Source organism: Canis aureus, chromosome 24 (genome assembly GCF_053574225.1).
Source record: "Canis aureus isolate CA01 chromosome 24, VMU_Caureus_v.1.0, whole genome shotgun sequence".
In the NCBI taxonomy this organism is placed as follows: Eukaryota; Metazoa; Chordata; class Mammalia; order Carnivora; family Canidae; genus Canis; species Canis aureus.
In genome coordinates this window covers 27,358,821-27,383,883 of record NC_135634.1, presented here as the reverse complement: position 1 = coordinate 27,383,883, position 25,063 = coordinate 27,358,821, and the positions used below count along the sequence as shown (strand labels likewise).

General features: G+C 50.5%; 1 protein-coding gene across 4 annotated transcripts in view; it reads left to right on the top strand.

The window, feature by feature from the left end:
• BLK (BLK proto-oncogene, Src family tyrosine kinase) overlaps positions 1–10,247 on the top strand; it is a 73,869-nt gene extending 63,622 nt beyond the window's left edge. For 3 of the 4 annotated variants that reach the window (XM_077868627.1, XM_077868626.1, XM_077868629.1), the window contains 6 exons: positions 166–318; positions 1,592–1,771; positions 2,885–2,961; positions 4,969–5,119; positions 6,360–6,491; positions 7,145–8,435. In XM_077868627.1, coding sequence (XP_077724753.1) covers positions 166–318; positions 1,592–1,771; positions 2,885–2,961; positions 4,969–5,119; positions 6,360–6,491; positions 7,145–7,350 — 899 coding nt within the window. In that variant the 3' untranslated portion in view covers positions 7,351–8,435. Of the gene's footprint in view, positions 1–165; positions 319–1,591; positions 1,772–2,884; positions 2,962–4,968; positions 5,120–6,359; positions 6,492–7,144; positions 8,436–8,793 lie in introns of those variants that run through there. The other variant, XM_077868628.1, reaches the window with a different exon arrangement.
• The last annotated feature ends 14,816 nt before the right edge of the window (positions 10,248–25,063 follow it).

Genomic DNA, 25,063 nt, shown 5'->3' with positions numbered 1-25,063 from the left:
CGTGTGTAGTATACGTGTACCTGTGCACATGTGTACCTGGAAATGGGAGTGTGGTTGGCCAAAACGAGAAGTGGATACGGCTGGGAAGGATATGGTGCCCAAGGTGGGGGAGGTGATTTGGCTGCTCTGGTAATCTCCAGCCCCACTTCTTCTCCTCTAACACAGAGAAGGGGGATGGCTTATGCCAGAGGCTGACCCAACCCTGTGTGAGCCTGGCTCCTCAAAACCCCTGGGCCCAGGATGAATGGGAAATCCCTCGGCAGTCTCTCAAGCTGGTCAGGAAACTCGGGTCTGGGCAGTTTGGCGAAGTCTGGATGGGTGAGTATGCGGCAGCAGGAGCCTCTCTCTCTCCCTGCCCTGTGTCCTGAAGCCCAGAAGTCTTAGGATATGCACACTTCATTGTGCTTCCCCAGAGGGCTTCTTCGGGAGAAAGAACAGAGATGATGGTACCCATTTGACAGATGAGGTAATGAACGCAAGCCTGGAATGTTGAAGTTAGTTAGCCCTTAGTTGTTAGGATGCCATGGTGGTGCAGTAGGACTAGACTCCAGCTCTCCGGACACCTTATTTGATTCCCTTCCCCACTCTACACCGCCCGGGACTAGCTTGCCGTTGACTGGTGTGTGAACTTGAACATTTGGTTGACTCCTCTCAGCTTTGGTTTGCCAGATGGAAATGACTTGTTCAACAGGGTCAACAGTGACCCGGGAGCTCCAGGAAGTTAATGATAGACCAAGCCACTGCTTGTAGCTGTGTGACTCTGGCCAAGTCACTTAACTCCCAGGTCCTTGTACGTGTAGCCAATGACCACTCTCCTGCTCACTGAAGGTACTATCACACTATAAAAGACAGTGCTTTATTTTATCCCTGGAATGAGCCATATCTCTGGGGCATGATATCAAGTAGGATCCTGCTGCGTCCCAAGTCCTCCAGCACCCAGGGCTGATGCCTGAAGCATGTGGCAGGAACTCTACATAGGTCCTTGCAAAGCTTCCGTGAGAAGGGTGGTCCAATTATTATTTATCTTTTACCTTTCAGGGTGGATGGGGACTTGATGGAGGGAGGGGAGAAGGTGGAGTACAGGTACCATGAGGAGCAGGAAAGGAACAACACAGGGCATAGTGAGGAAGGAAGGGAGTCTATGAGCCCCCTCTGCCTCCTAGACAATCTTGCCATGAGCTGAGATTCTAATTTCCATACTGAAGCTATCGACCATGGGGTAGAGGAGACTCATGTAGGGAAAGAGGCAGGCTATATGGGGGACAGAAGGGACACGACAGGGACATGGTGTGGGAGTCAGGAGGTAAAACAGCCCCCACTCCAGGCAGGTAGGTTCCTCAACTTCCCGAGACTCCAGTCAGGCACAGGAGACTGAGACAGGCTGGCCTCCTGCAAGAGAAGGCTCATCTCTTACCCCAGGAGCCGTACATTCTAGCCCGGGCCCCTCCCTAGGAGGGCAGCTCTGGCCTCAGTGCTTATAGAATAAGGATGGCTGCTGGAAGCTTATAGATGTTTTAGTTAAGGGATCAACTCCCATAGTGTCTGGGTCTTCTGAAGGGTTTCTTTATTCTGTCCCCGGCCCCGGGCTCAGGTTATTACAAGAACAACGTGAAAGTGGCCATCAAGACGTTAAAGGAGGGAACCATGTCTCCGGAGGCTTTTCTGGGTGAGGCCAACCTGATGAAAACTCTCCAGCATGAGCGGCTCGTTCGTCTCTACGCTGTGGTCACCAAGGAGCCCATCTACATCGTGACGGAGTACATGGCCAGAGGTGGTGCCCTACGTGGGCTTCGGGGGGGGCAGGATCTGCCACAGTGGGTCTGCTGGTCAGGGTGCATCTGTGGAAGTCCTTGGGCCATGGGTTGGATCAGTTGGCCAAGGTCCTACAGATCTACAGTATTCCTTATGCCTGGGGGGGGAGGCAGGGCAGGAGGGAAGGACAGAAACAAGATGGGTCAATGGTTCTTACAGAGCTGTGTCCCCCGTTCAGGAGGCATGTCCTCTGGGCCCAGCCACTGTTTGATGCCCACTAGGGAGGACAGAGCATTGCAAAGAGTGGTTGACTAGGCGACCGGAGATGGGTTCTGGTTCCACTTCTGCTACTTACTAGCCGTGGACCTTTGACAACTGTAACTGGTGAGAAGAGAGGTCAGGCCAGCTGGCTGTGGGGGTCCACAGTGGGGCCAAGGTCTCATGAGGCAGTGGATCAGGGGTCTGGCCTCAGCCTGTGACCTCCTCCCCACCACCTCCCGTGACCCGTATTGCCCACTGCTTCCTGGAGGATCCTAACATGACATGTTAACCTAGGTCCCTAGAAATGGTCCTGAAGGGGACCCCACACTGAGCTGGGAGCATAAGGGCTCCCCTGTTCTCCTCAGCCCCACCTCGGGTGACTGTCTCTCCTAGCTCTTAGATGCCATGGCGGAGCTGCATTTGTCCCCTGCACCACACCCCGGGAGACAGGTCTCTCCATTCTGGCATTTTCTTGTACCCTTGGTCCTCGGAGGCAGAATCAGCCAACAAAGGGTGAAGGGGGCAAGAAGATACTTTGGAATGTCGTGCCAGGAATAGGCATGAAACTTATCGTCAGAAGAGCAGGTTCTGCTCCTGGCTCCGGGCTGGGTGGCTCTGAACCTGGATGAAACCTAACTTCCTCGGAGCAGCTGGGAGGGCAGTAGCTGCCTCCTGGGGTGCTCTGGGGACGGAGACTAGAATTTCTGTAAAGCAGAAAGCACTCTGCAGCTGTGGGTGGTTTTATTCTCTACGTACAAGAGATCTGACAGGGCGCCTCACACTTCCTCATGCCAGCCCACACGCGGAAGAGGCTGGCACCAGCAGGCTGGGATCATTTTGCAGAGAGCAGATGCAACATCTCTTTCCTTAGGATGCTTACTGGATTTCCTGAAGACGGTTGAAGGCAGCAGACTGTCCCTCCCAAGACTGATCGACATGTCAGCCCAGGTTTGTGAGCTACCGAGTGCAGGGGAACCTGAGGGTAATAATGCCCAAATGGATCCAGGACCCCAGGCCCTCTCCTCTGTGCCCTGTGGCTTCACAAAATTGGCTGTTTAGAGGTTGCATCCATGAAATTTAGATTGAGCTGGGAAGGACAGAAAACCCCAAATAATGTGCAAACATCCAGAGGTGAGCATTCTGGGGCACGTAGGTGGGTCTGCCCCTCAAAGATGCAGGGACCCACATTTCTTCCACCTGCTGGGTACTTAGCATGTCATCTTAGATGACAAGACGGCTGCTCATGCTGCTCACGCTTTACCATCTTGTCCTCTTCTCAGCCAGCAAGGGGGAGGAAAGTCCACCTTCTTCCCTTCAATGTCCCCGAAGTCACCTACTATACTTGTTTAATATCCCCCCCACCCCAGCCATGTCACCTGGCCACAGCTGGGCTGCAAGGGATGTTGGGAAATGTAGTCTTTATTCTGGGCAGCCCGGATGGGATGAGGGTGAGTCCTATAACTAAGGAGGAGAGGGAGAATGGATGGTGTGGGAACCCAGAGTTCACATGAATCCCATGTAACCACGTAGGCAGGTGTTTTGTTGTGACCTTCTTTCTTCCTGGATTGTGCCCAAATGCCTTCCCTAGTAGATGAAGGACAGTCCAAGCTTCACGAGGAGAAGAGAGAGGAGGGATCTTTCCTCCCCAGGGATTTTAGCTGAGCGCTCTAACTGGCAGGAAAACACATCTGGTGGCCCTGGGTGTGTGTGTCTGTTAAAACTGGAACTCTCAGCAGAAAAGCTCTGGTCTGTGGTCGGCCGGTGAGACACAGAAACATACACACATCCGCCTACAGAGAGGAAACCTCCCCCTCACCCCATCCCCACCTTGTCTGGTATTATCTGTTATTAGTATCAGTGCCGGAACTGATATCACGACGCCCTTTTTTCCACTGAGGTAAGCGCAGATGAGTTTGAGTAGGCTGGTGAGTGGTCTCGGAAAATTAACACTGGCAACCACTTTTAAACCACATAACAGTGATAGGTGTGTCTACCCCTCTTTTCTTTCTTTCTTTGCCTTTTCTCACTCTCCTCTGTCTCTTTCTCAGTTCCTGGGGAAATCTTGGGTCACCCAGGACCAAAGGACATGAAAAGCCACCTGCATTTATACCTAGGTGCGGCCAAGCATTGAAGGGTTAGGAAACCAGAAAATCACAACCTTCCAGGTGAACAGCTTCTAAATCACATTCTAATCATGCTAGCTCTTCACCATGCCCGTGTGTACGCACACTACCTACCCTCTGGGCCTCCTTTACCTGCTTTGCAGGATGAAATGCAAATCTCCCCTACAATCATAACCCATGGCCACATGTCTTGTGGGGTGCCCACCTCAACTCCGTACCCTGGAGACTCCTTTCCTCATGTTCCAGGTCAGGACAGTGACCCCTCAGGGAGTTGAAGCACCTCCGACCCATGGCTCCCTGCTACGGGAACACTGCTTCCAACTTGGCAAGAAGAGAAAATCCTTTCCTGCCCACCTGCCCTGCTTATTTCTCCCTCTGCCCCTTGAGAGACCTTCTTCTTCTCCTGCTTTCACTCTGCTGTCTTCCTGCCCTGCAGACACTTGGAAGGAGACAGAGTGGGTGAGAGGTTCAGGCAGCTCTGGCTCTGACGCCAGCACCTCTGCCTTTCTGGATTTCGGAGGGCTGGGGTTTATGGCCTATTCGGCTGAGGAGCAATTGAAGCCAGTTTTCCCATCCACTCAGGAGCCTGGTCCTTCTCCGGCAGCATCCCCCACCCCCTATGCACCTGCCAACAAACATGAACACACACCCAAACCCCCAAGTGCCCACTCCAGGCGGTGAGAGGGTGAAGGCTGGCCCTCCAGACAGGAGGCGGGACAGGTGGGCAGGGTCCTTCCTCTCCTCATGTGGGCCATGCAGGGGTCGCTGGGTGGGCTCCGTCCTTGCTTGGAGGTCCCTCCGCTGTCCTTCACTCTGTGGCCTGTGCCCTCAGATTGCTGAAGGAATGGCGTATATTGAGCAAATGAATTCAATCCACCGCGACCTGAGGGCGGCCAACATCCTGGTGTCTGAGACCCTGTGCTGCAAGATTGCTGACTTCGGCTTGGCCCGCATCATCGACAGTGAATACACTGCCCAAGAGGGTAAGCGGAGCCCCCATCTACATGGGAGACCTTGGGCCTTACCTTCCCCAGCAACTCCCCGAACCCCCTTGGACTTCTTGCCACTCCAGAACAAATCCCTGTGTAAAGAGATCTGAGAGCTTTGTGGTTTTCTCAATTCTGGCCTTACTCTCAGGTAGATCGGCATTTCCCTAAAGATACTCTGTAGAGCACTAGTGCCTGATGAGGAACAGCTTTGTGATGTACATTTGGAGATGCTGCAGAGTCCGTTCAGGCACCCTTTGGAGATTCCCGATGCACACCAACATATAAAAGGCACTGAGAAGGCCTGCAGCCAAAACAAAAACAAAAAACAGTGTATAATTGCTTCACTGGTCTCTCCCAAACTAATTTGAGCCCAAGTTACTTTTTCCACGTAGCTTCTATTACCGTCCCACAGAATTAGAGCTTCACAGAACACACTCTGGAAAACACTTCTCTGAAGCATGACCAGCAAGGGCTTATACTCAAGATAGGGTTTCCACACAGCACTCTGCTTTCCTTTGCTATTATAACTGAGGTAAAAATCCTTTTCACAAAAGGATTTGAAATGGTCAAATACATCTATCAAGTACCCTAGCAAGCAATATTAGCTGAGCATATGAATCAGTTGGTACCGGAGAAGGATTAATAGGGCTTGTTCCCTGAGGATGTTTCAGGCTGGCTGGTGAGACCAGGAAAGTAGGGCAAGGGAAGAGGTAAACCAGGGCTGAGCTATGTGCAGTAGCTTGAAAGCTGGCCAGGGCTACAGCCATCCACGGGCCGTCATGGGACAGCAGGCTTGGAATGCCCTCCTCACTGTGACCCATGTACATAGGTCGTATGTCATCATTTCCATTTTGTAGGTAGGGATTAACTGAGGCAGAGACAAGTTAAGGTGATTTGCTCAAGCCATGGATTCCTGTTATTAAGCATGTGATGTGGAAAATGACTCTTCTGTCTCAGGTAGTGACACATGTGGGTTGTCCTATGAAGTCCCACTGAGCAAAGATCCAAACAGGGTGATGGTGGTGGTATCTATGTCATGTTGTCCTCTTGTGCTGTGGGCCCCCAGTGCCTGCACATGCCTGGTCATGTGTCCGAGTGGGTCTTAATAGTTCTCTGGAAGTATCTCTGTTGTGTACAGTGATCCAAGCCCTGCAAAAGGGGGTGTGGGATGGGGACAGGTACATAGGGACAGATAGTCATGGCCTCACAAAACTGCTCATGCCTTTTCTCACAGGGGCCAAGTTCCCCATCAAGTGGACTGCCCCAGAGGCCATCCACTTTGGAGTGTTCACCATCAAAGCAGACGTGTGGTCATTTGGAATCCTCCTGATGGAAATCGTCACTTACGGGCGTGTACCATACCCAGGTAGGTGGCTTCGTCCTGCAGTGACTAGAGGGGCTCCCGGCTGTCCAGAAATGGCTGCGATGACAGAGAGCATACCCTTGGTGCCTGAGGCTGCCCATGTCCATGCCAGAATGGAGGCCCCTCGGAACAGAGGCCCATGCATGTCACTCTGGGGGCAACATTGCTTTTGGCAACGGACTATGCCTCCTTCATTCAGCAGAGGTCAGTGAGCCCCCAAACCCGGAATTAAGTGCAGGCCAGGGTCTGAACTCAAGTTCACTCTAAATTGGTTTGTTCTCAGTTGAGAACAGGTTGTCTCTCCCTCGGCCTTCTGCCTTGGGTGTACTCCCAAAAGCTCTATCCCGACGGTGAAGTTTCCCAGCCACCCCCACCCCTAATCCATGAAGGGCTTGGGCAGCTTAGGAGCTGAAATCCAGCAGTCTCCCTCAGCTGGCTGGTGCCTGCACCTGCCCAGGGAGCCCGGGGCTCGGGCTGTGCGCCCATCACGGGTAAGCAAGACGGGGTCCCCCACACGGAGGAACTGCGCGTCCTCCAATGACCGGTGAACGGGGGATGCTTCTCAGTGGCACCAGCCAGGCAGCCAGGTGGCCTGCGAGGGAGGAGTCGGTGGGCCCCTCGCCCCTCAGCCGCGTGGGCGCCCCCTCTCCCTCCAGGAATGAGCAACCCCGAGGTCATCCGCAGCCTGGAGCGTGGCTACCGCATGCCGCGCCCCGACTCGTGCCCGCCCGAGCTGTACCACGGTGTCATCGCCGAGTGCTGGCGGAGCCGGCCGGAGGAGCGGCCCACCTTCGAGTTCCTGCAGTCGGTGCTCGAGGACTTCCACACGGCCACCGAGCAGCAGTACGAGCTGCAGCCCTAGGCCCCGGTGCGGGGACGGGGCTCGGGCGCCCGAGGGGCCTCGGGGATGGCTCGCACCTGCCGCCCCACCTAGCATGACAAGGCATATTCACCTCGCAGCTTTTATTCCAGCCCCGACGGGGTACGCCCATTTCTCAGATGAGGAAAGTAGAGGTAGAGGCGGCCTGACAGGTGGGTCACAACAGCATAAACTCTGGAGATCTGATCGCTGTCCCACCCTTCTCTGGCTGTGTGACCTTGGGCAGGTCACTTAGCCTCTCTGTACCTCAGATGTCTCATTCGTACAATGGGGAAGAACCACAATAGCACCTACCTCGTAAGTTCCTCAAGACGATTACGTTAGTTCTTCCACGATGTTCAGAATAGCGCCTGGCACACGCCTGGCACACTGTTAAGTGTTTGGCATCACGTAAGACTCCCCTGTGCCGGCGCCAAAAGCCAAGAGCCAAAAGCCGGCTTCGGGGCTGGAGCCCCGCTGCTCCCACCTGCGCTGTCCGCGCCCGTGCTGCCCCCTCTCTGCTCCCCCAGAAGCAGGATTGTGTCCTCCGAGATGTCCGCTCAGAGAAGCATCCACCGGCCCTGAGCTAGACTGAGCTCCAGCACTTTGGGGACTTTTCCTTAATAAAGTCACGAGATCTGAGCTTCGCCATGTCGTTACTGGTGACAAGCCTGGACATCACTACATAACGTAGGTGGTTTGCATGAGTGGCGCAGCGAGGGACTCGCGGATCCGTGGAAAGTGAGCCTCTAGCCCCAAGGACAACAGGCAGACCCCAAGGTCATTGCCTTTTAGGGGAGGTTGAGCAGGGCCAGCAGGTGGCGCCTTCAGCCCAGAAATCCCTGGGCTCCAGGTCTGAGTCGGGGACCCTTTGCCCAGCAAAACCCCAGAAGGGACAGTGGGAGCCGTGCTTGCAAGCGCCCTGGGCTCCCAGTCTTGCCACCAGGAGCATCAGCGGTGTATGGATGACGATGGCGTGCTAACACCAAGAACGGCCAAGGCTTTGCGCTGTTCAGGAAGCGCACTATATGTCATGGTTCTTTTGGTTTTATTTATAATAGATTATTAAATAGACTTATTATAATACATTTTATGAGTACTCAGGTGGATGAGAAACAAGCAGAATGTACAGAGAATGTCCCTTTACCCCCTCAATTTCCCCTATTATTAACATCTTGCAATAGTACGTACATTTGTTACAACCGATGAGCCAAATTAACACCTTGTTATTGACTAAAGCCTGTAGTTTACATTAGGATTCACGTTTTGTGTTATGTCCTATGGGTTTGGACGAAAGTATCATGACATGGCGCCAGCATGACACTATTATACTGGATAGTTTCAATGCCCTAAAAACTCCTTGTGTTTCTGTGCATCCCTCCCTCCCTTTGAACCCTTGGCCATCACCTTGCCATGTGTTGACTCTTCTGATCCTGAAAACCCAAGGAGGTGGGAATAGCATCATACCATGTACGGAGGAAGAAAGCCAAGCACAAAGCGTATTCTCAAGCCACACTGCTCATTGGGATGAGGATGCAGATGCTGGACTGTGGCAGCAGAGGAGTAGAGGGGAGCTGCTGGGCTGGGAGAGACCTCACCGGGGGACTGCCTCTGCAGGGGAACAGAGGTGACTCAGCAAAGAAGAATGCACATCTGTCCTTGCGATTTCCAGAGTACATTCCCATAGATCCCTATAGATTCCCATAGATCCCTATAGATTTTCAATCAGCTCTGGGAAGGCATCGCCATTGTTATTATGCCTACACACTTGCACACAAGAAGTAAACAGCAGAGACTCCACACCACTAAGTTCGTCTAGAGGCTCTTAGCTGGCCAGTGCTGGACACCCCCCACACACAGATTTGAACCTATTCTTTGCCCTCAGCCCCTTGCCATAAACTGCTCTGTAGGGGAGCATGACGCTCTCAGGAGCAGGGCATGTTTGTGCAGGTAGGCCAGGCAGGCTCACTGGGCAAGTCTCAGTGTGTGTGTGTGGAGAGGGCAATGTGGTCAGATGGGGGCCTGGACAGATCTCCTCTAGGCGGCCCAGGATTTGGGAGGTAGAGGGAACCCTGTCCTTGGGGCAGTGGGGGTCTCAAGAGACTTGCCTCTGACCTCTCTCGGGAAGGAAGGGTTCTTTGGGGGAGTTGGCTGCTGAGTCTTTCAGAAAAAAATTTGCAGCTCAGCCTCCCATACTCTGGAGGAGGCTTGGTGCCCGCACCCCATCTCCCCAGAATCTCTGGGAATTGAGACCATCAGGCTCAGACCCTGGGACGAGGGGTATGGCTGGAGGGAATAAAGCTGGAGTTCAGGGCACCACAGAGTGGACTGCCGCTGTGGAGGGTGGGGGAGCACACCAGGCAGATCTGAGCCCGTAGGGTTCACATGAGCAGGGCCCTGAGAGGACCTAAGGGTACCTTTGGAGGTAGGACTGGGAGGAGCTCATATCAGCAGGATAGGAAATGAGTCCCTCCTTCCCCCTTAGCAGCCTGGGCACCACCTCCCTGCCCCTCAAGGCCCCTCTAAAGTGGTTTCCCACGACTTGGGCCCCAGCTGTCCAGAGCTGCAAGGCCTAGGGCTGGCTGGCCACCTCCTTGAACCCCACCACCTTCCCATAAAGATGGAAGGGTCTCCCAGTGCTTTGTCACTGCACTATTTATAAAAATCACTTCCGCTCCTTGTTTTGAAAGACAAGTTTCTTGGGGCACCTGAGTGGCTCAGTCGGTTAGGCATCCCACTCTTGGTTTCAGCTCAGGTCGTGTTCTCATGGGTCATGGGATCAAGCCCTACATTGGGCTCCATGCTTAATGGGGAATCTGCTTGAGATACTCTCCCTCTTCCCCCCTCCTGAGCTCTCCTCCTCTAAAAATAAATAAATCTTTGGAAAAATTAATAAGTAAGAGACAGGTTTCTAGTCTTTCTCTGAGATCCTGATCCAGCAGGTCTAAAGTAGGATCTGGAAATCTCATCTTTCCTAAGAACTCTAAGTGATTCGATTAGCTCCCCAACCCTGACTTTGGTTCAAATCACCGGGGGATGGAAGGCAGGCACATCTAAAAATACCACTGTCAGGATTCCAGGCGGGGCTAACCATGGGCACATTTTAGATGCCTCCAGCTGGTACTAAAGTTCAGACAGGATTGGAAACTACTGGGTAGACCGTGTGGGGTTTGGAAGTACCCTTCCAAGAGGGCAGGCTGCAAGGCACCTGGCGTTCCGGTCTTGATGCTCGGGTCCTGGAATTGCAGGACTCGCTCGTGTCTGTGGCTTTTCCCAGTTCTGCATGCAAGCTCTAACCTGCAGAAACTAGGAAAGAAGCCCATAAGCCTGGCACATTGTCAGGCACACAGACGGTTCCTTGGAGGGGAGGCTGGAGGGGAACCTTGAAGGATTAGGGAGACTTCTCCCCACCAGGGGGCGGACTTGCCTCAGCGGTGCCCAGAACTGAGCCTCAGTGTCCCAGAGGGTGGGTTTCCCTTAGGCATCTAAGTGAGTTTGTAAAGGGCAAGAAGCCTTTCAATTCCCCGTCAGAAAGTGAAGTGTGGGGACGCGTGGGTGGCTCAGTGGTTGAGCATCTGCCTTTGGCTCAGGTCATGATCTTGTGGTTGTGGAATCGAGTCCCGCATGGGGCTCCCCGCAGGGAGCCTGCTTCTCCCTCTGCCTGCGTCTCTGCCTCTCTCTGTGTGTGTCTCTCATGAATAAGTAAGTAAAACCTTAGCAAAGAAAAAAGAAAGTGAACTGTGAGAGGATGTGGAGATACAGGATGACAGAGACATAGAGACAGAGAGAGACAAGACAGAGAGAAACAGAGACCCAGAGAGAACACGAATGGGCAAAGGCTGCATGTCCTGCTCTGGGAATTGGTCTTCTACGTGGGAGGGCAGCTTACTCAGGGCGGCAGAGGCCTTAGTCTCCCATCAGGATCTGCATGTGGGGGGAGGTCGCAAGGGGGCCCCGGGCCTGAGACATTTGCTGGCTGCCCTTCACCCAGAGCTCTGGGGAGGAGCATGCTTCCCTGCCTGGGATGGAGACGGAGCCTTCCCTTCTGTGTCCCTCCACCGACTCAGGGCACATGCAGCACTGTTGGAAAATGAAGAACAGCAAGCTCTGCCCGGTTAGATAGACCCGGGTCCAAATCCAAGCACTTTCCTTTCCCAGGATGGGTGACCTTGGACATTTTGCTGGATTTCTCTGGGCCTCAGTTTCTTCATCTATAAAATGGACATAATAGAAACACCTAAAATGGGGGCAGCTGGGTGGTTCAGGTGGTTGAGCATCCAACTCTTGGTTTTGGCTCAGGTCTTAATGCCTGTGGGCAGGCAGGTGGTGAGGGGTGGGATAGAGCTCCATGTTGAGCTCTGGGAGCTTAACTCAGAATATGCTTGAGATTCTCTCCCTCTTCCCCTCCCCCAGCTTGCACTCTAAATAAATAAACAAATAAATATCCTTTATATAAAAATCACCTAAAATATAGGCTTGTTTCAGGGTTTAGACAAAATAGTTTATGTGAGGCATGTATTACAGTGCCTGTCTTCTGGTAAATGCTCAGAAATGTTAGCTCTTGGGGCACCTGGGTGGCTCAGTGGTTGACCATCTGCCTTTGGCTCAGGTCATGATCCAGGGATCCTGGCCTTGAGTCCCACATCGGGCTCCTCACAGGGAGCCTGCTTCTCCCTCTGCCTGTGTCTCTGCCTCTCTCTCTGTGTCTCTTATGAATAAGGAGATAAAATCTTAAAAATACAAAAAAGAAAAAATAAATGTTAGCTCTTATTACTGTTAGCATAGCCCCCAAAGAGAGGCCTTCAAGGATGCTGACTCACAACCTCCCACACCTTACCTGGGTTCCCCCATCCCCTGTGATCTGTCTCCAGGCTTGGGCTTCTAGTACCACTGGTGTTTTGACCTCTTTGTTGCTGTGATTTTTCTTTCTCTACTTTCATGCCCCTTCCTGCTCTCAATGCAGACCTGCAAAAAAAAGCAGGTGGGTTTTGAAGTCAAGGACCTCGATTTAACCTGGACTTTCCAGCTGGCCAAACTTGAGTAAATAGCTTGACTTCTCTGAGCCTCAGCTTCCTTTTCTATGAACAGTGGAGAACAATGACTCCCTAGCAGAGCTGTTTTAAGGACTTAAAGAGTATTTTAAAAATAGAATGGTAGGGACGCCTGGGTGGCTCAGCGGTTAAGCATCTGCCTTCAGCTCAGGGTGTGATCCTGGAGTCCCGGGATCAAGTCCCATATTGGGCCCCCTGCATGGAGCCTGCTTCTTCTTTTGCCTGTGTCTCTGCCTCTCTCTCTCTCTCATAAATAAATAATTTTTAAAAAAGTAGAATGGTATACCAAGCTGCCCTAACATGTATCACAGACTGGGGGGACTTCAAAGACAGAGATGTATTTTCTCATAGCTATGGAGACAGAAACTCCAAAATCAAGGCGTCGGCAGTATGGTTTCTCCTGAGGCCTCTCACGTCAGCTTATAGATGGCCACCTTCTCCCTGTGTCCTCACATGGCCTCCCCTGTGTGTGTCTGTGACTTAATCTCCCCTTCTTCTGAGGACAACACTCAAATTAGGGTCGACCCTAATGACTTTTAATTCCATTACTTCTTTAAAGGGCCCATCTCTAAATACCATCACATCCTAAATTACTGGGGGTTCAGGCTTCAACATAGGAATTTGGGGGGAACACAATTCAACCCATAACAATAGTAACACATAAAGATAATTATTTCTTCTTCCAAATCTTCTGCTATCTCTACCTGGCAGTAGGGACATGGAAGGTGCCAGTGTATTCTTGTGACTGATGAGTTTCAGAAACTAGAATATTTGGTGTGGATAAAACTCTCATCTACAAATAAGTAAGATCCACAGCTAAGCTGGAATACTAGTGGACCAGCTTCTTCTTCTTCTTCTTCTTCTTCTTCTTCTTCTTCTTCTTCTTTTTAAGGTTTTATTTTTAAGTAATCTCTCCACCTGACATGGTGCTCAAACTCACAACCCCGAGATCAAGAGTCTCTCCCTCCTTGACTGAGCCTGCCAGGCGCCCCACCAGAGGACTAGCTTTCAGCAAACTCATCTGTGAAAGTCCAGGTTTAGACAAAAGATAAAGCTGTCTTTAATGATTTATTTTATAAAATAAAGTAATAAATCATAACTAGAGGAATATTTTATATTCCTTAGGTATTTTAAAAGAAGTATTTGAGTGTCCTCAGGTCTCATGTTGTTATTGGTTTTGGTTTTGGTTTTAACTGTGGTAAAATACACGTAGTAGCATAAAATGTGCCTACCACCCTAGCACTGTTTTAATGTAGTGTTCGGCGGTGTCCTGTACATTCACACTGTTGTACAGCCATCAGCACCATCCACCTCCAGAACTTGTTCATCTTCCCAAACTGAACCTGTCCCCAGTAAACACTAACTCCCCTCCCCCCTGATCCCATCCCCTGGCAGCCCCCATTCTACTTCCTGTCTCTATGGAGTTGACTACTCTCAGTATCTCATGTAAGTAGAATCATACAGCATGCGTCCTTCTGTGTCCACTTACAGCACTTTGCATGATGTCCTCTAGGTTCATCCATAAGGTAGCTTGGGTCAGAATTTCCTCCTTTTTTAAGGCTGAAAAATATTTCACTGTATGTTGTATATTTTGCATTTTGTGTATCCATTTATCTGCTGAGGGACACCTGGGTTGTTTCTGCCTTTTGGCTGTTATGAGCATGGGTATACAAATATCTCTTCAAGATTCAAGCCTGGATCATAGAGTAGTTCTATTTTTAATTCTTTTTTGAGAGAGAGAACACATGTACACAAGCCTGTGGGGGACGAAGGGTGGGCAGAGAAAGAGACTTACGCGGACTCTCTGCTGAGAATAGAGCCCCATGTGGGGCTCTACCCCAGAACCCTGAGATCCTGACCTGAGCTGAAATCAAGAGTTGGATGCTTACCTGACTGAGCCACCCAGGCATTCCCTATTTTTTTCTAAAGATTTATTTATTTATTATTTGAGGGAGAGAGAGAGAGAGAGAAGAAAAAGAAGCAGAGGGAGAGGGAGAAGGAGAGAAAGTCTCAAGCAGACTCCATGTTGAGTGCGGAGCCCGACCTGGGGCTTGATCCCATGACCCTGAGGTCAGGACCTGAGCTGAAGCCAAAGTCAGGTGCTCGACCGACTGCCACCCAGGTGCCCCAACACTCCTTATTTTTAATTTTTTGAGGAACTGCCATACTGTTTTCCACAGCAGCTGCTCTGTTGTGCGTTCCCAGCAGCACACAAGGGTTTCAATTCCTCCACATGGATATCTTCTGCTGGTTTCGCCCTAGCCCTCCCACTGGGTGTGAGGTCGACAGTGTCATTTAATAGCAATAAACCCAAATTCCTTCAAATCTGGGCCCCACGGAACCTCAGCCCTCTCTGACATACCTTCAGGTGACTGGTTTCTAGGGGAGGTTTTTTTCTACTGTGGTGCTCATGATACACGGCTTCAGGCCGATGCATCTGCTGTCTCCATGGGGCTCTGGGGCTGAGGGGCCTCCATGGGCCTGGCTGACAGGTCCCAGCTGGGTGGAGGTCCCCGGGTGGGGAACAGGACTCTATTCTGAGGAAAAAGCCTTTGGCTTCCCACTGTCTGCCCCCTGGGTGAGACAGTCCCATCACCACCTCAGGATGATACAAGCCTGGTACTTGCACGGGGCTCTTACTAGACACCCCCTGGTGGGCACACACTCAGGTGTCCACAAGGATTTGTGTGACATGCGTCGTCTCTGTCATCAAGTCCAGTATGGAGCACTCAGCCACAGAGGAGGGAGCAGAAGGCAGTGGCCACCATGACCCCAGGCAGATCAGGGAAGATGACAGACACTTGGGCCTCCGACAGGCTTGCAGTGAACCCTGTGGCCATGCTGAGCTCTTTTATTTTATTTTATTTTATTTTTTTTGAGCTCTTAAATTCTCCTGCAATAGATAGCCAACCTTGATACTATGTTTAGAACTTAGAGAGCTGAAAAAAAACCTTCATGATCAGTCAACATTTGTTCGGTCTGAAGTGACATCACAAACCTGGAAAGGTAGGTCCTCTGATCCTCATTTTATACATGAGGGAACACAGAGAGGTAAGTAACTGGCCCAAGGACACACAGCTGATAAATGGTGGAGCGAGGACTCACTGCTTAACCACTCATCGGAAAGAATCTGGTCTCGATGCTCCAAGCTGGGCTCCTGGGAACCTTGGGGATCTATGGTGGGATCTCAGGAGTAGGAAGCTCACAATAGGATGGAGCTGGGAGTCAAGAAGGTCCCACACGCCCCCACACTTCTGGTACCATGGCCCCTCTTATGTCTGTTTCATACATTCAGCTGCCTTACAAGGGTTGTTTGAACTCAGTGTGGCTTTAAAATTGTCTTGAAGATTGGTCATCTGGTCCAATATCCTGACCACCTTCTCCATCTCACAAATGAGAAACTGAGGCCTAGATCGGGGCCCATAGCCACAGGGAGCCCATACACTAGGGCCCAGCCCTCCAGACACTTGCACTGGTCCTTTCTCTGTTCCCCCCAACACACTCAGTTTCCTGGTGGACAGATGTTCATTGATTCCAGGTTTTTCTGAATACAGAAATTCTTATACCTGAACACTCTCCAAATCAGGTTAGTTGATTCCCTAGAAAACCTCATTCCTTAGTCATGCCAGAATAGCTATTTATTTCTTGGAACGGAGCATAGAGCCTTTAAACAGTTCCTCCTAAGAATGGGTTGCCAGTTTACAAAGGGGTGTCTTCACTCTGTGTTCCCTGGTGTGTTTGTCTTTGTTTCTCTTCATTCAGGACAGGAGGAAGGCAGCGATGCTGGCACGTCCCTCGCCATCACATCACATCATTAGAGAGTGGAGGGGTCAGAATGCAAATCCTGGGCTCCTGGCTCTGCACCCGGCACCTGAAGGATCCAGCAAGTGTGCTGAGATTAAAAGTGCTCTTGAGAAGTGAGGAACAGGGCAGACACAACCGCAAAGGGCCTGTGGAGTGGTCCTCGTGGTGCAATCCTTCTAATAAGGTTAAGCAAACCGTTCCAAGAGGATGACAAGGAGGTTTTGTGAATGCCTGGTGGAAAAGAAGCAGGGAAGAGAAACATCTGGCACTTATGAGGCCACCAGGCTTAATGGATTCTCCTACTTGAGACAGTAATGCAGACCCTGGAGAGGTGAGGTGGCCAGAGTCCCCATGCATGAGGTCAGGAACTGTGCTGATGATTCATAGGGTAACAACTCTGCCTGACATCAGCCAAAGACCTAAATATAGCCACCAGGGAATGTCCAGAAGATAATGGGAGAAAGTTAAAATTTGTGGGCTGCATGGTGGGTGCACATGGAAAATGTCTAACTGGCACTTGTAGGGACCTAGTGACCTCTCAGGTCCTCTCTTGACCCTGAAGGGATAGAGCAAGGAGCAAGACAAGAACCTACACCCAGAGACTCTAAGGGTAGCTGGAAGGAAGGTGGAAGAGGAGATGAGGTAACTGGGTGGTGGGCATCAAGGAGGGCATGTGATGTGATAAGCACTGGGTGTTACGTAAGACTAATGATCACTGAACTCTACCTCTGAGACTAATAATATGTTATATGTTAATTAATTGAAAAAAATTTTTTAAAAAGAACCTACACCCAAAGTACTCTTAAATATAGCCTCATCCATGGAAACTTAAATCTCCTATCACCGTGTTCATAATCGAGGATGCTAGTAGCAATGCCACCTCTCTACATTTTATGTCAGGTGCTCTCCTTAAGCTCTATGTGCAAAAACTCATTTAGCCCACAAGACAACCCTCGGAAGTAGGTTTTGTTACTAGTTCCCTTTTGTAGATGAGCAAACCTAGGCTCTCAGGGGTGAGGTCATCTGCCAAGCTGACGCAGCTAAGACTTGAGCCCAGATCAGCCTCTGTGCCCAGCCTCCTCCAGCGAGAATTCCCTAGGAGAGGGTGGGAGCTAAGGCTTTGTGGCTGCCCACCACTCAGCAGGCTGGAGGCAGAGCTGGAGCGGGCCCCGGAACCCACTGGTAGGGGCTTTGCCCATACCCCTTTGGCCTCTCTCCCTTGCCTGTCACAAATCATGTTGTGGACAAATAGGCTTTGAAGGAAGCAGACGATGTTTTTGCCTTACCTCTTGGCTGTGGCCTTATTGGCTACGGAATCTCTGACAAATTATTTAAACTCCTTGAAACTCAGTTTTATCATCTTTAAAATGGGCACAAGCATACCTCAAAGGAAAGATGGGGATGAACTGAGATAGCATGTTATGAAGCTTTGGGTACAGGGTTGTGCATCCAGTAGGATATCAATGCATGCACGCTTCCTTCCCCCGTCAAGGCTCAGGCCAGACAGCATCCTCCTTGCGGTTACCTGGGAGCCAGTATAGAAGCCCAGCCCGCCCACCCCCATCCCATCAGCCTCCATGTCCAATCAGCAGCTCAGGCCCTAGGCCACCAGGTCCCTTTGGGCAACAGTGGCTGACAGGGGCTGACGGGAGCCAGTCCCAATGGGCCTGAAGGCAGATTGCTGAGGACTGATGAGGTGAAGAGGGATGGCTGCCATGAGCTGACAGCATTGCTGGGGACAATGGGAAAGCAAGAGGGTAAGGGGGTTCCCTAATCTCAGCCTGATGTCTTTTGGAAGGGCGCTGGTACCATCTGGGGGCTTCTCTGCTGGAACTTTCCTTCCGTGCCAAGGTCACTCTGCATCTCTTGATTAAAATTAGCTTCCTGCTCATTGCTTGGGATCAAATGGCCTTTTCCCATGAACCACTAGCAGGGCCTGGGCTGTGCCCTCCACTTTCCAGATAGCAAATAGAATACATGCTTCCATTCAGGAGGCTGGATAAGAGAGTGGGGGTGTGTGCATAAGAGTGTGCACACATGACCAACCAAACTAGGGCATCCAGGGAGGAGACTTACTCACAGAGTTGTGTAAAGCTTCTCATCTTTGGAATCATTCTTTTAATTTTTTTTTTTTCAAACGAGAGAGAAAGTGGGGTGGAAGGCAGGAGAGGGAGAGAGAGAATCTTCAAGCAGACTCCTCACTGAGCACAGAGACTGACACAGGGCTAAATCCCAGGATGCTGAGATCATGACCTGAGCTGAAACCAAGAGTCAGCCACTTAATGAACTGAGCCATCCAGGTGACCTTTGCATCATTCTTTGGTTGCATTGCTTCTTTCTTACATCCAAGGCTCTGGTGACATCATCTTACTCCTGGTAAACTCCTAGCATTAAACAGGAGGCCCAACCCACCCCCATGCACCAAACCTGAATCCCAGGAGATTCACAGATTTTTTTTTCCACAGATATTTATTAAGTGGGTAAGCAAATGACAAAGCAAAATGAACAAAGGTTAGGCTGGACTGTGGGCTCTGTTGAGTTGGGCTGTGTCTTTTTCTAACATGTCCCCAGCTCCTGGCACAAGAAAGTGCATGGGGCATATGGAAAGGGCACAATGGATATTTATCAAATATATGAATGAATGGGGACAAGTTGCAATTTTGCTCTTTGCCCACATCCCATAGATAGTGACATGTAAGCCAAAACATGCTCCATGAGGGCCCAGCAAGGATGGTTTGAGCCACATTAGGAGGCTGAAATTGGGAAGAGAAGAGCCCAATGGTCAAGGCTCTGGAGGCTCAAGTCTTGATTAGCTGAATGGCTGATTCTTCATGCACCAAGCATATCCAGTAGTCAGGGGCCCTGCCTGGAGTGGACAAGACAGTGCCTCTCCATTCTCCTACAGAAAGCCTGGCACACAATGGACAGTCTACTTAAGGGTAATTGTTCATATTTTCACTAGATTTCTACCGGAGAAATGTGACTTAAACATCCAGAAACATAGGATGCAGAGGAGACCCTCATGCAGGACATGCAAACAAGTTAAAAGTTAAGTATTAGATGGGAGAAAACATTCGTGGTACTTATATCAAAAGCATTACTGCAAAGAAAACCTAAGGAGTTCTTCCCATTCCAAACAGCCTGAAACAAATAGACAAATGATAAGACATAGGAATTGCACCGAAAGAGAACTTCAAACAGCTAAATTCCTGGGCCACTGCATAGGGAAACGTGCCCAACCACAGCAACAAATGGGAAAATGCAAATTAAATAGCAATGCAATGTTTTTTTGCCATCAGAATGGCAAAATAGTGACACTGCTAGTATCTAATAGTATTGGGGGTGGTGTGGGAGAATGATTATCCTCATCGAGAGCTGCTGGAAGTGCAATTTGATAAAGCCTTTTGGGGGGGGGCATATCTTGGCAGCATCACCCCAAATTGGAGATACATACACTCAGTAATAGAGCAGTTACCCTTCTAGAAGGTTATCCTACCTTAAAACATGCCCTGTTCTCAAAGGTATATGTACAATACCCTTCATAGCAACATGTTCACCCTCCCAAACAGCGAACTTTGAGAACAACTTAAAGGTACAGCAGTGGGAGAGATAAAAGCAAATTGGAACACGTTTATTTTGTAAATTTCTGTTCTGTCATTAAAATGAGCAGGGTACTTCTATATGTACTGATATGAAAACATGACCAAGACGTGTCAAGGAGGGGAGAAAGGTGGAGAAAACCATATATGGCATGATTTTACACCCACACAATGTTATATTTATCTCACACACACACACACACACACACACACACACACACACACATTTGTGTGTATATAAATATGCAGCAAAGGGATCCAAGTGATACCCACCCAGGAGAGCCCTGTGGGACCTCTGGGGGTGGGGTATGGCTAATGGGACAAAAGCAGATAAGGGAGGGCACTCACATTTTATTCTGTTCTTCCGAATTGCTCTAGACTTTTAGTATGAGAATGCATTAATGCATTTGGAGAACAACAAAAAAAAAAAGACAGGCAGAGGTCAGTGATGGATTGCTGGGTGCAATTGTGCCTGGTGGCAGAGAATGGATGACGTGACCCCTGGGGTTGGGTCCCGCCCTGGGGCTGTAAGCAGCCTCCTGATGTTGGGCCTCACTCACCTACCCGCCCCCCACCCAGTTCCAGCCTATTTCCTCTCCAGATAGTGCCTTCCACCAGGTTATCACCCGCCTCCAAGCCCTGCACCACGCCTTTAATGTGCCATCACGTGGCTTATCGGCTTATCGTCCCAGCCCCGAGCAGGGCCGGTGGGAGGTCCGGACACTGCGCATCACAAGCGGCGGACCGGTGCTGCTAGATGGTGAGGAGCTCCCACCCCTCAGCCCAGGGCAGCGTGGGCTAATGCGGTGGGGGGTCGGGAATAAGTTCCCACCACCAGCGTCTCCTCTCTCCACGACTGTGACATGCCTGTGACATTCTCCAGACAGCCGTGTCTTCCTATGAGAGCACCTGACGTGGATTGTATGCCTACTATGGGCCAGCCCCCGTGTTAGGCAGTGAGTATGCTTTGTTTCTTCTTAATATGGACCCCATACTAACAGATAGTTCCTGGAGTGCCCACATCACAGATGAGGAAACACTCAGAGATCTTAAGCGACCAAGGCCATGAGCAAACGTGACAGAACTGGGATTTGGACCTGGGCCACTGCATGGACTTTTGCCTGGAAAGCAGGGGGTCCCAGTGGACCTCATCAGTTCCAGCCCTGGACTACGACCAGATGCCCCTCACCCGGCAGCGACTCATTCTGTCCCCTTATCCTTGGTAGTTGGCAAGAGACCCTCTCCATGGAGGGTGGCTCACACAAATGTCATTAAACTTAGCCCAGCTAATTAAGAATTTGTGTCTCCTGGCTTTTTGCGAGAGTACGTGAGGGGAAAAGAACACTTCATGGGATCAGAGACCTGGCAGGCCTCCCTGAACCTCAGCCATGCCATTTGCCAGCCTCACTTTTCCCATCTGTAAAATGGGTATAATAAAAGTGTCTGGGGTAGGGGTGAGGGGGTAAAGGAGGCGTTAATATACATCATGCCTCTTGGTGTCAAGTAAATGGGTGTCAGGAACTGTGATGTCATCATCATCACCATCACCACCACCCTCGTTTGCGCCAATCTCTGGGCCTCAGTTTCCTCATTTATGAAGTCAAGAGACTGGGAAGTTTAGATGATCTTTTAGGTTTCTCCTAACTCTTTTTATAATCGTGACAGGCCAAGGTGAAGCTTCCTTGGTACTTCCTTTGAGAAAATAGGATTGGCCAAACCAGAGTAAGTGAGACTGCAGGGAAAATACTACTGAGTTGAGGAAACATCTTATGCAAGATGTTTGGCAGGCGTCCAAGAACCTCTGGAAACCTACAGAATGCACTCACCATGGACCTTCTACTCTGAAAGCAATTCCCTGGCAACTCCATTGGCCTGCCTACCTCAAGTAACTTTATGTCCCTGAAAGTATCGGGAACAATCTTACTTTTAAAATCTTTAACTTCTCACCATAGAGCTTCTGTGGGTCAGGCTCACCCTTATCCCACTGGAAAGGGTTGGCATGATGGAACAGAAGGACCCTGCTGTGTGGCATCCCAGGGAAGTATGAAGGAGTCTGGGATCTGGGGACCTTTGGAAAAGTTCTGGAAAATTCTGGACAAAGCCCCTTCATGAGTTCAGGGAGTAGGAATTTCTGGTCTTTAGAGAAGCTACTTGGATTTCCAGAGACGTGACACCTTCTTCTAGCTCCATCCCTATTTGGTTATGAAACCACAGCTCCTTCCCAGGTTGTGATGCCATTTGCCGGTGGGGAAAGCTGTTGTAGGCCCCAGTATAGAAGGGACCCATAGGGGCAGCCTGAGTGGCTCAGTGGTTTAGCCCTACCTTCAGCCCAGGGCCTGATCCTGGAGACCAAGGATCAAGTCCCACATCGGGCTCCCTGCGTGGAGCCTGCTTCTCCCTCTGCCTGTGTCTTTGCCACTCGCTCTCTCGTTCTCTCTCTCTCTCTCTCTCTCTGTTTGTGTCTCTCATTAATAAATAAATAAAAGCTTTAAAAAAAAGAAGGGACCCATAGACTGTCAGAGCTGGAAAGTCTCACAGTTCCCACAATCTCTTCTACCTGTGCCCAACCTCCAAGTAATTGCTGGCAAGTGTTCTAGATTCTCTGTACCTCCATTTTTCTCTTGTGCAAATTGTAGTTTGCTCCCCGCAGGGAGCAGGGAGCAGGCCCACAGGGAGCCTGGTCTCCCTCTGCCTGTGTCTCTCATGAATAAACAAATAAACTCTTAAAAAAAAAAAAAAGACTTAGAGGAACCAATTCGAAAAACATGATCAATACCTTGGTTCTCCCAGAGGCTTTTGGTGACTGTGTGCCATTCTACCAGGACCATTTCTAGGGTGGCTGAAAGTGTTCGGGACCCTGTCCCAGGGTATAGGAAGAAGACCAATGAGTAGTAGGTGTGTCACGGGCATGGTGAGCTTTGGGGAGTGGAGTTTCATGGAAGGATGGGTGTGTTGGGGGTTAAGGTGTCACGGTGTGGGATGTTTTGGGGGTGGTTAGGGAAGGATGGGTGGGTCATGAGGGTGTGTCTTAGAGGGCATCAGCCTCCCCAGCCAAGATCCCTACCAGCAAGTCAGACATGTTTATGAGGCCTCTGGCAAGATCACACCCAGCAGGCTGTAGGAGATGGAGCAAGCAAAGAAGATGGATGGAGAAAGGCTAGAGTGGACTATGGATAGTAGCCAGCAATGGCTTCAGGCACCTGCAGGTGTCCTCTAGCAGCTGGGTTGGGGTGAAAGAGATTGATGCCAACGTATCCATTCTGGGGCATGTATCTTCTGAGCTGAACATTGTTCTTGGTGACTCAGATTCAGCCAATACACTTAAAGATTGGGTGCCTGGCACAGAGCCAGATGTTTCCCATGTATCATTGTGTTTCATGGCACAGAAACCCTGTGAGAAGGCACAGATGAAGAAACTGAAGCTCAAGAAAGTTGGGTGAATTGTTCAAGATCGCTTTAGACTTCCAACCCAGTACCCTTTGCAGGATTGCCACCCAGCTACCCGCAACACAACTGGCTCTGGAGAATACTGTGCCAAGACCAGTCAGTTGGTTGAGCAAAGACTTGGGGTAAAATACGATTTCAGAGCTCCAATCAGGGGCTTTCCAGTAAATTTCTTGGGTCAGTGTCATCCTCTCAAGTATTGGTTTGGACCATATGAAATTGCCATCTTTGTTGGTCAAAAGTAATTGAATGTTAGCAATCTCATGTGGTTCAACCCGGTAGTATTTGGAAAAATCTTTAAAAAAAAAAAAAAGGTGGAGACAGGGGTTGGAAAGAAAGACCTCTGTCTGGCTCAAGGATTCTATAACTTGTCCCTCGAGGTTAATCAAAACTATGACCAGCCTTACTAAGACGATGGCTGAGACTCAAGAGATACTACAACCACCAGTATTGTCATCCCACTCAGAGGAGGTGAGGCAGGGTCTTGGGCAAGTTCCTTCCCCAGTGGCTGGAAGAGCCTTAGTGCTAACATCCTGTGGGTTGATGGTGAGTTTCAGTGTGGAGTGGGACTGGAGGGGGACCACTGGTGGGCTATCTACTCACCAACACTCAAAACACTCAATCTTTACCTCCCTTGTCTCTCTGACTTCCTTGTGTCCCACAAGGATTCCTGACCCCAGACATTGATATAAATAAAAGCTTGGTGGGAATTTGGGTGGGGTTCAGTCCAGGGCAGTAGAGTGAGGTGAGCACTGGCCAACACACCCGGATGACATTCCTGGCACTGTCGCTTCTCAGGTGGGGAGTGATCCCGCTGCAGCATTCACCGTTTCTCTGCTACATGTCTGTTCCCCCAGCTACAGAATCTGGCTATCAAATGTAACTAACTACCTCAAGGGCTGTTGAGAAAATAAATGGAGAAATGTCTGTCATGTGCTCAGTAGACAGTAGCCAGTGTCTGGGTTCTCGTACATTAAAGCAGGAGGTATTTATTAAGCACCCGAGTGGAGCCAGGACAGGGTCCATGGGCCTGAGGGATCCTCCCCTGGCTTCCCCCTTTGCTCCATCACTGCTCTTGTCTTGGCTGCATCGTTGGTGGTCCCGGGCCCACCGCAGGACTGTCTCCCTGTGATAACTCTGGGGTCAGGGGGGTCAGCCCAGGGCCAGCAGCTGGTCAGGCATCTTCGGTCACTCCCTGCTCCCTGCTGCTGGGGGACCGTGTTGGAAGCTTGAGGCTCTCATCTCAGAGACAGCAGTGTAAACACTAAGATGGACTAGCAGCCTCCACAGCAAATCTGGATGAGCTGGGAAGCACCTCTCCTGCTGGAAGCCACAGGCCCTACGGGAGGATGGCCTGGCCAAGAATGGCAGCATCCCAGCATCGGAGGGCCTGCACCAAGGACCCAGTGTCCCACAGGCGTGCTCATGGTGCATTAAGGGATGTTCTCTGAGGCCTCCTTCTCCAAAACATTGTCCCTCTAATTTACATACACCTGGAACTCCCCCTTATTCTCCCTTGAATTCTGTGGGTCCACTGTGACCTTCAGTCTCCTCCCTGGGAGCTGCCACAGAAGCAGCCTGGTCTGTGCATCTCTTAGTGAAGAGAATGTGATGGAATTACAGAACTTTGGTGCTGAGAGGCCCCCATAGAGCTGGGCTGGCCCAGTCACATTTCTCTACTTTATAAAGGCTACGGAGCTAGTGACTCACTGGCTCAGGTTGGATCTGCAATTTCAAGTCGTGTGGGCTTGAAGCACGCCCTCAACCTCCAAGCCTCAGTGTCTTGGTCTCAACAGGAGAATAATGTCAATATCTGCA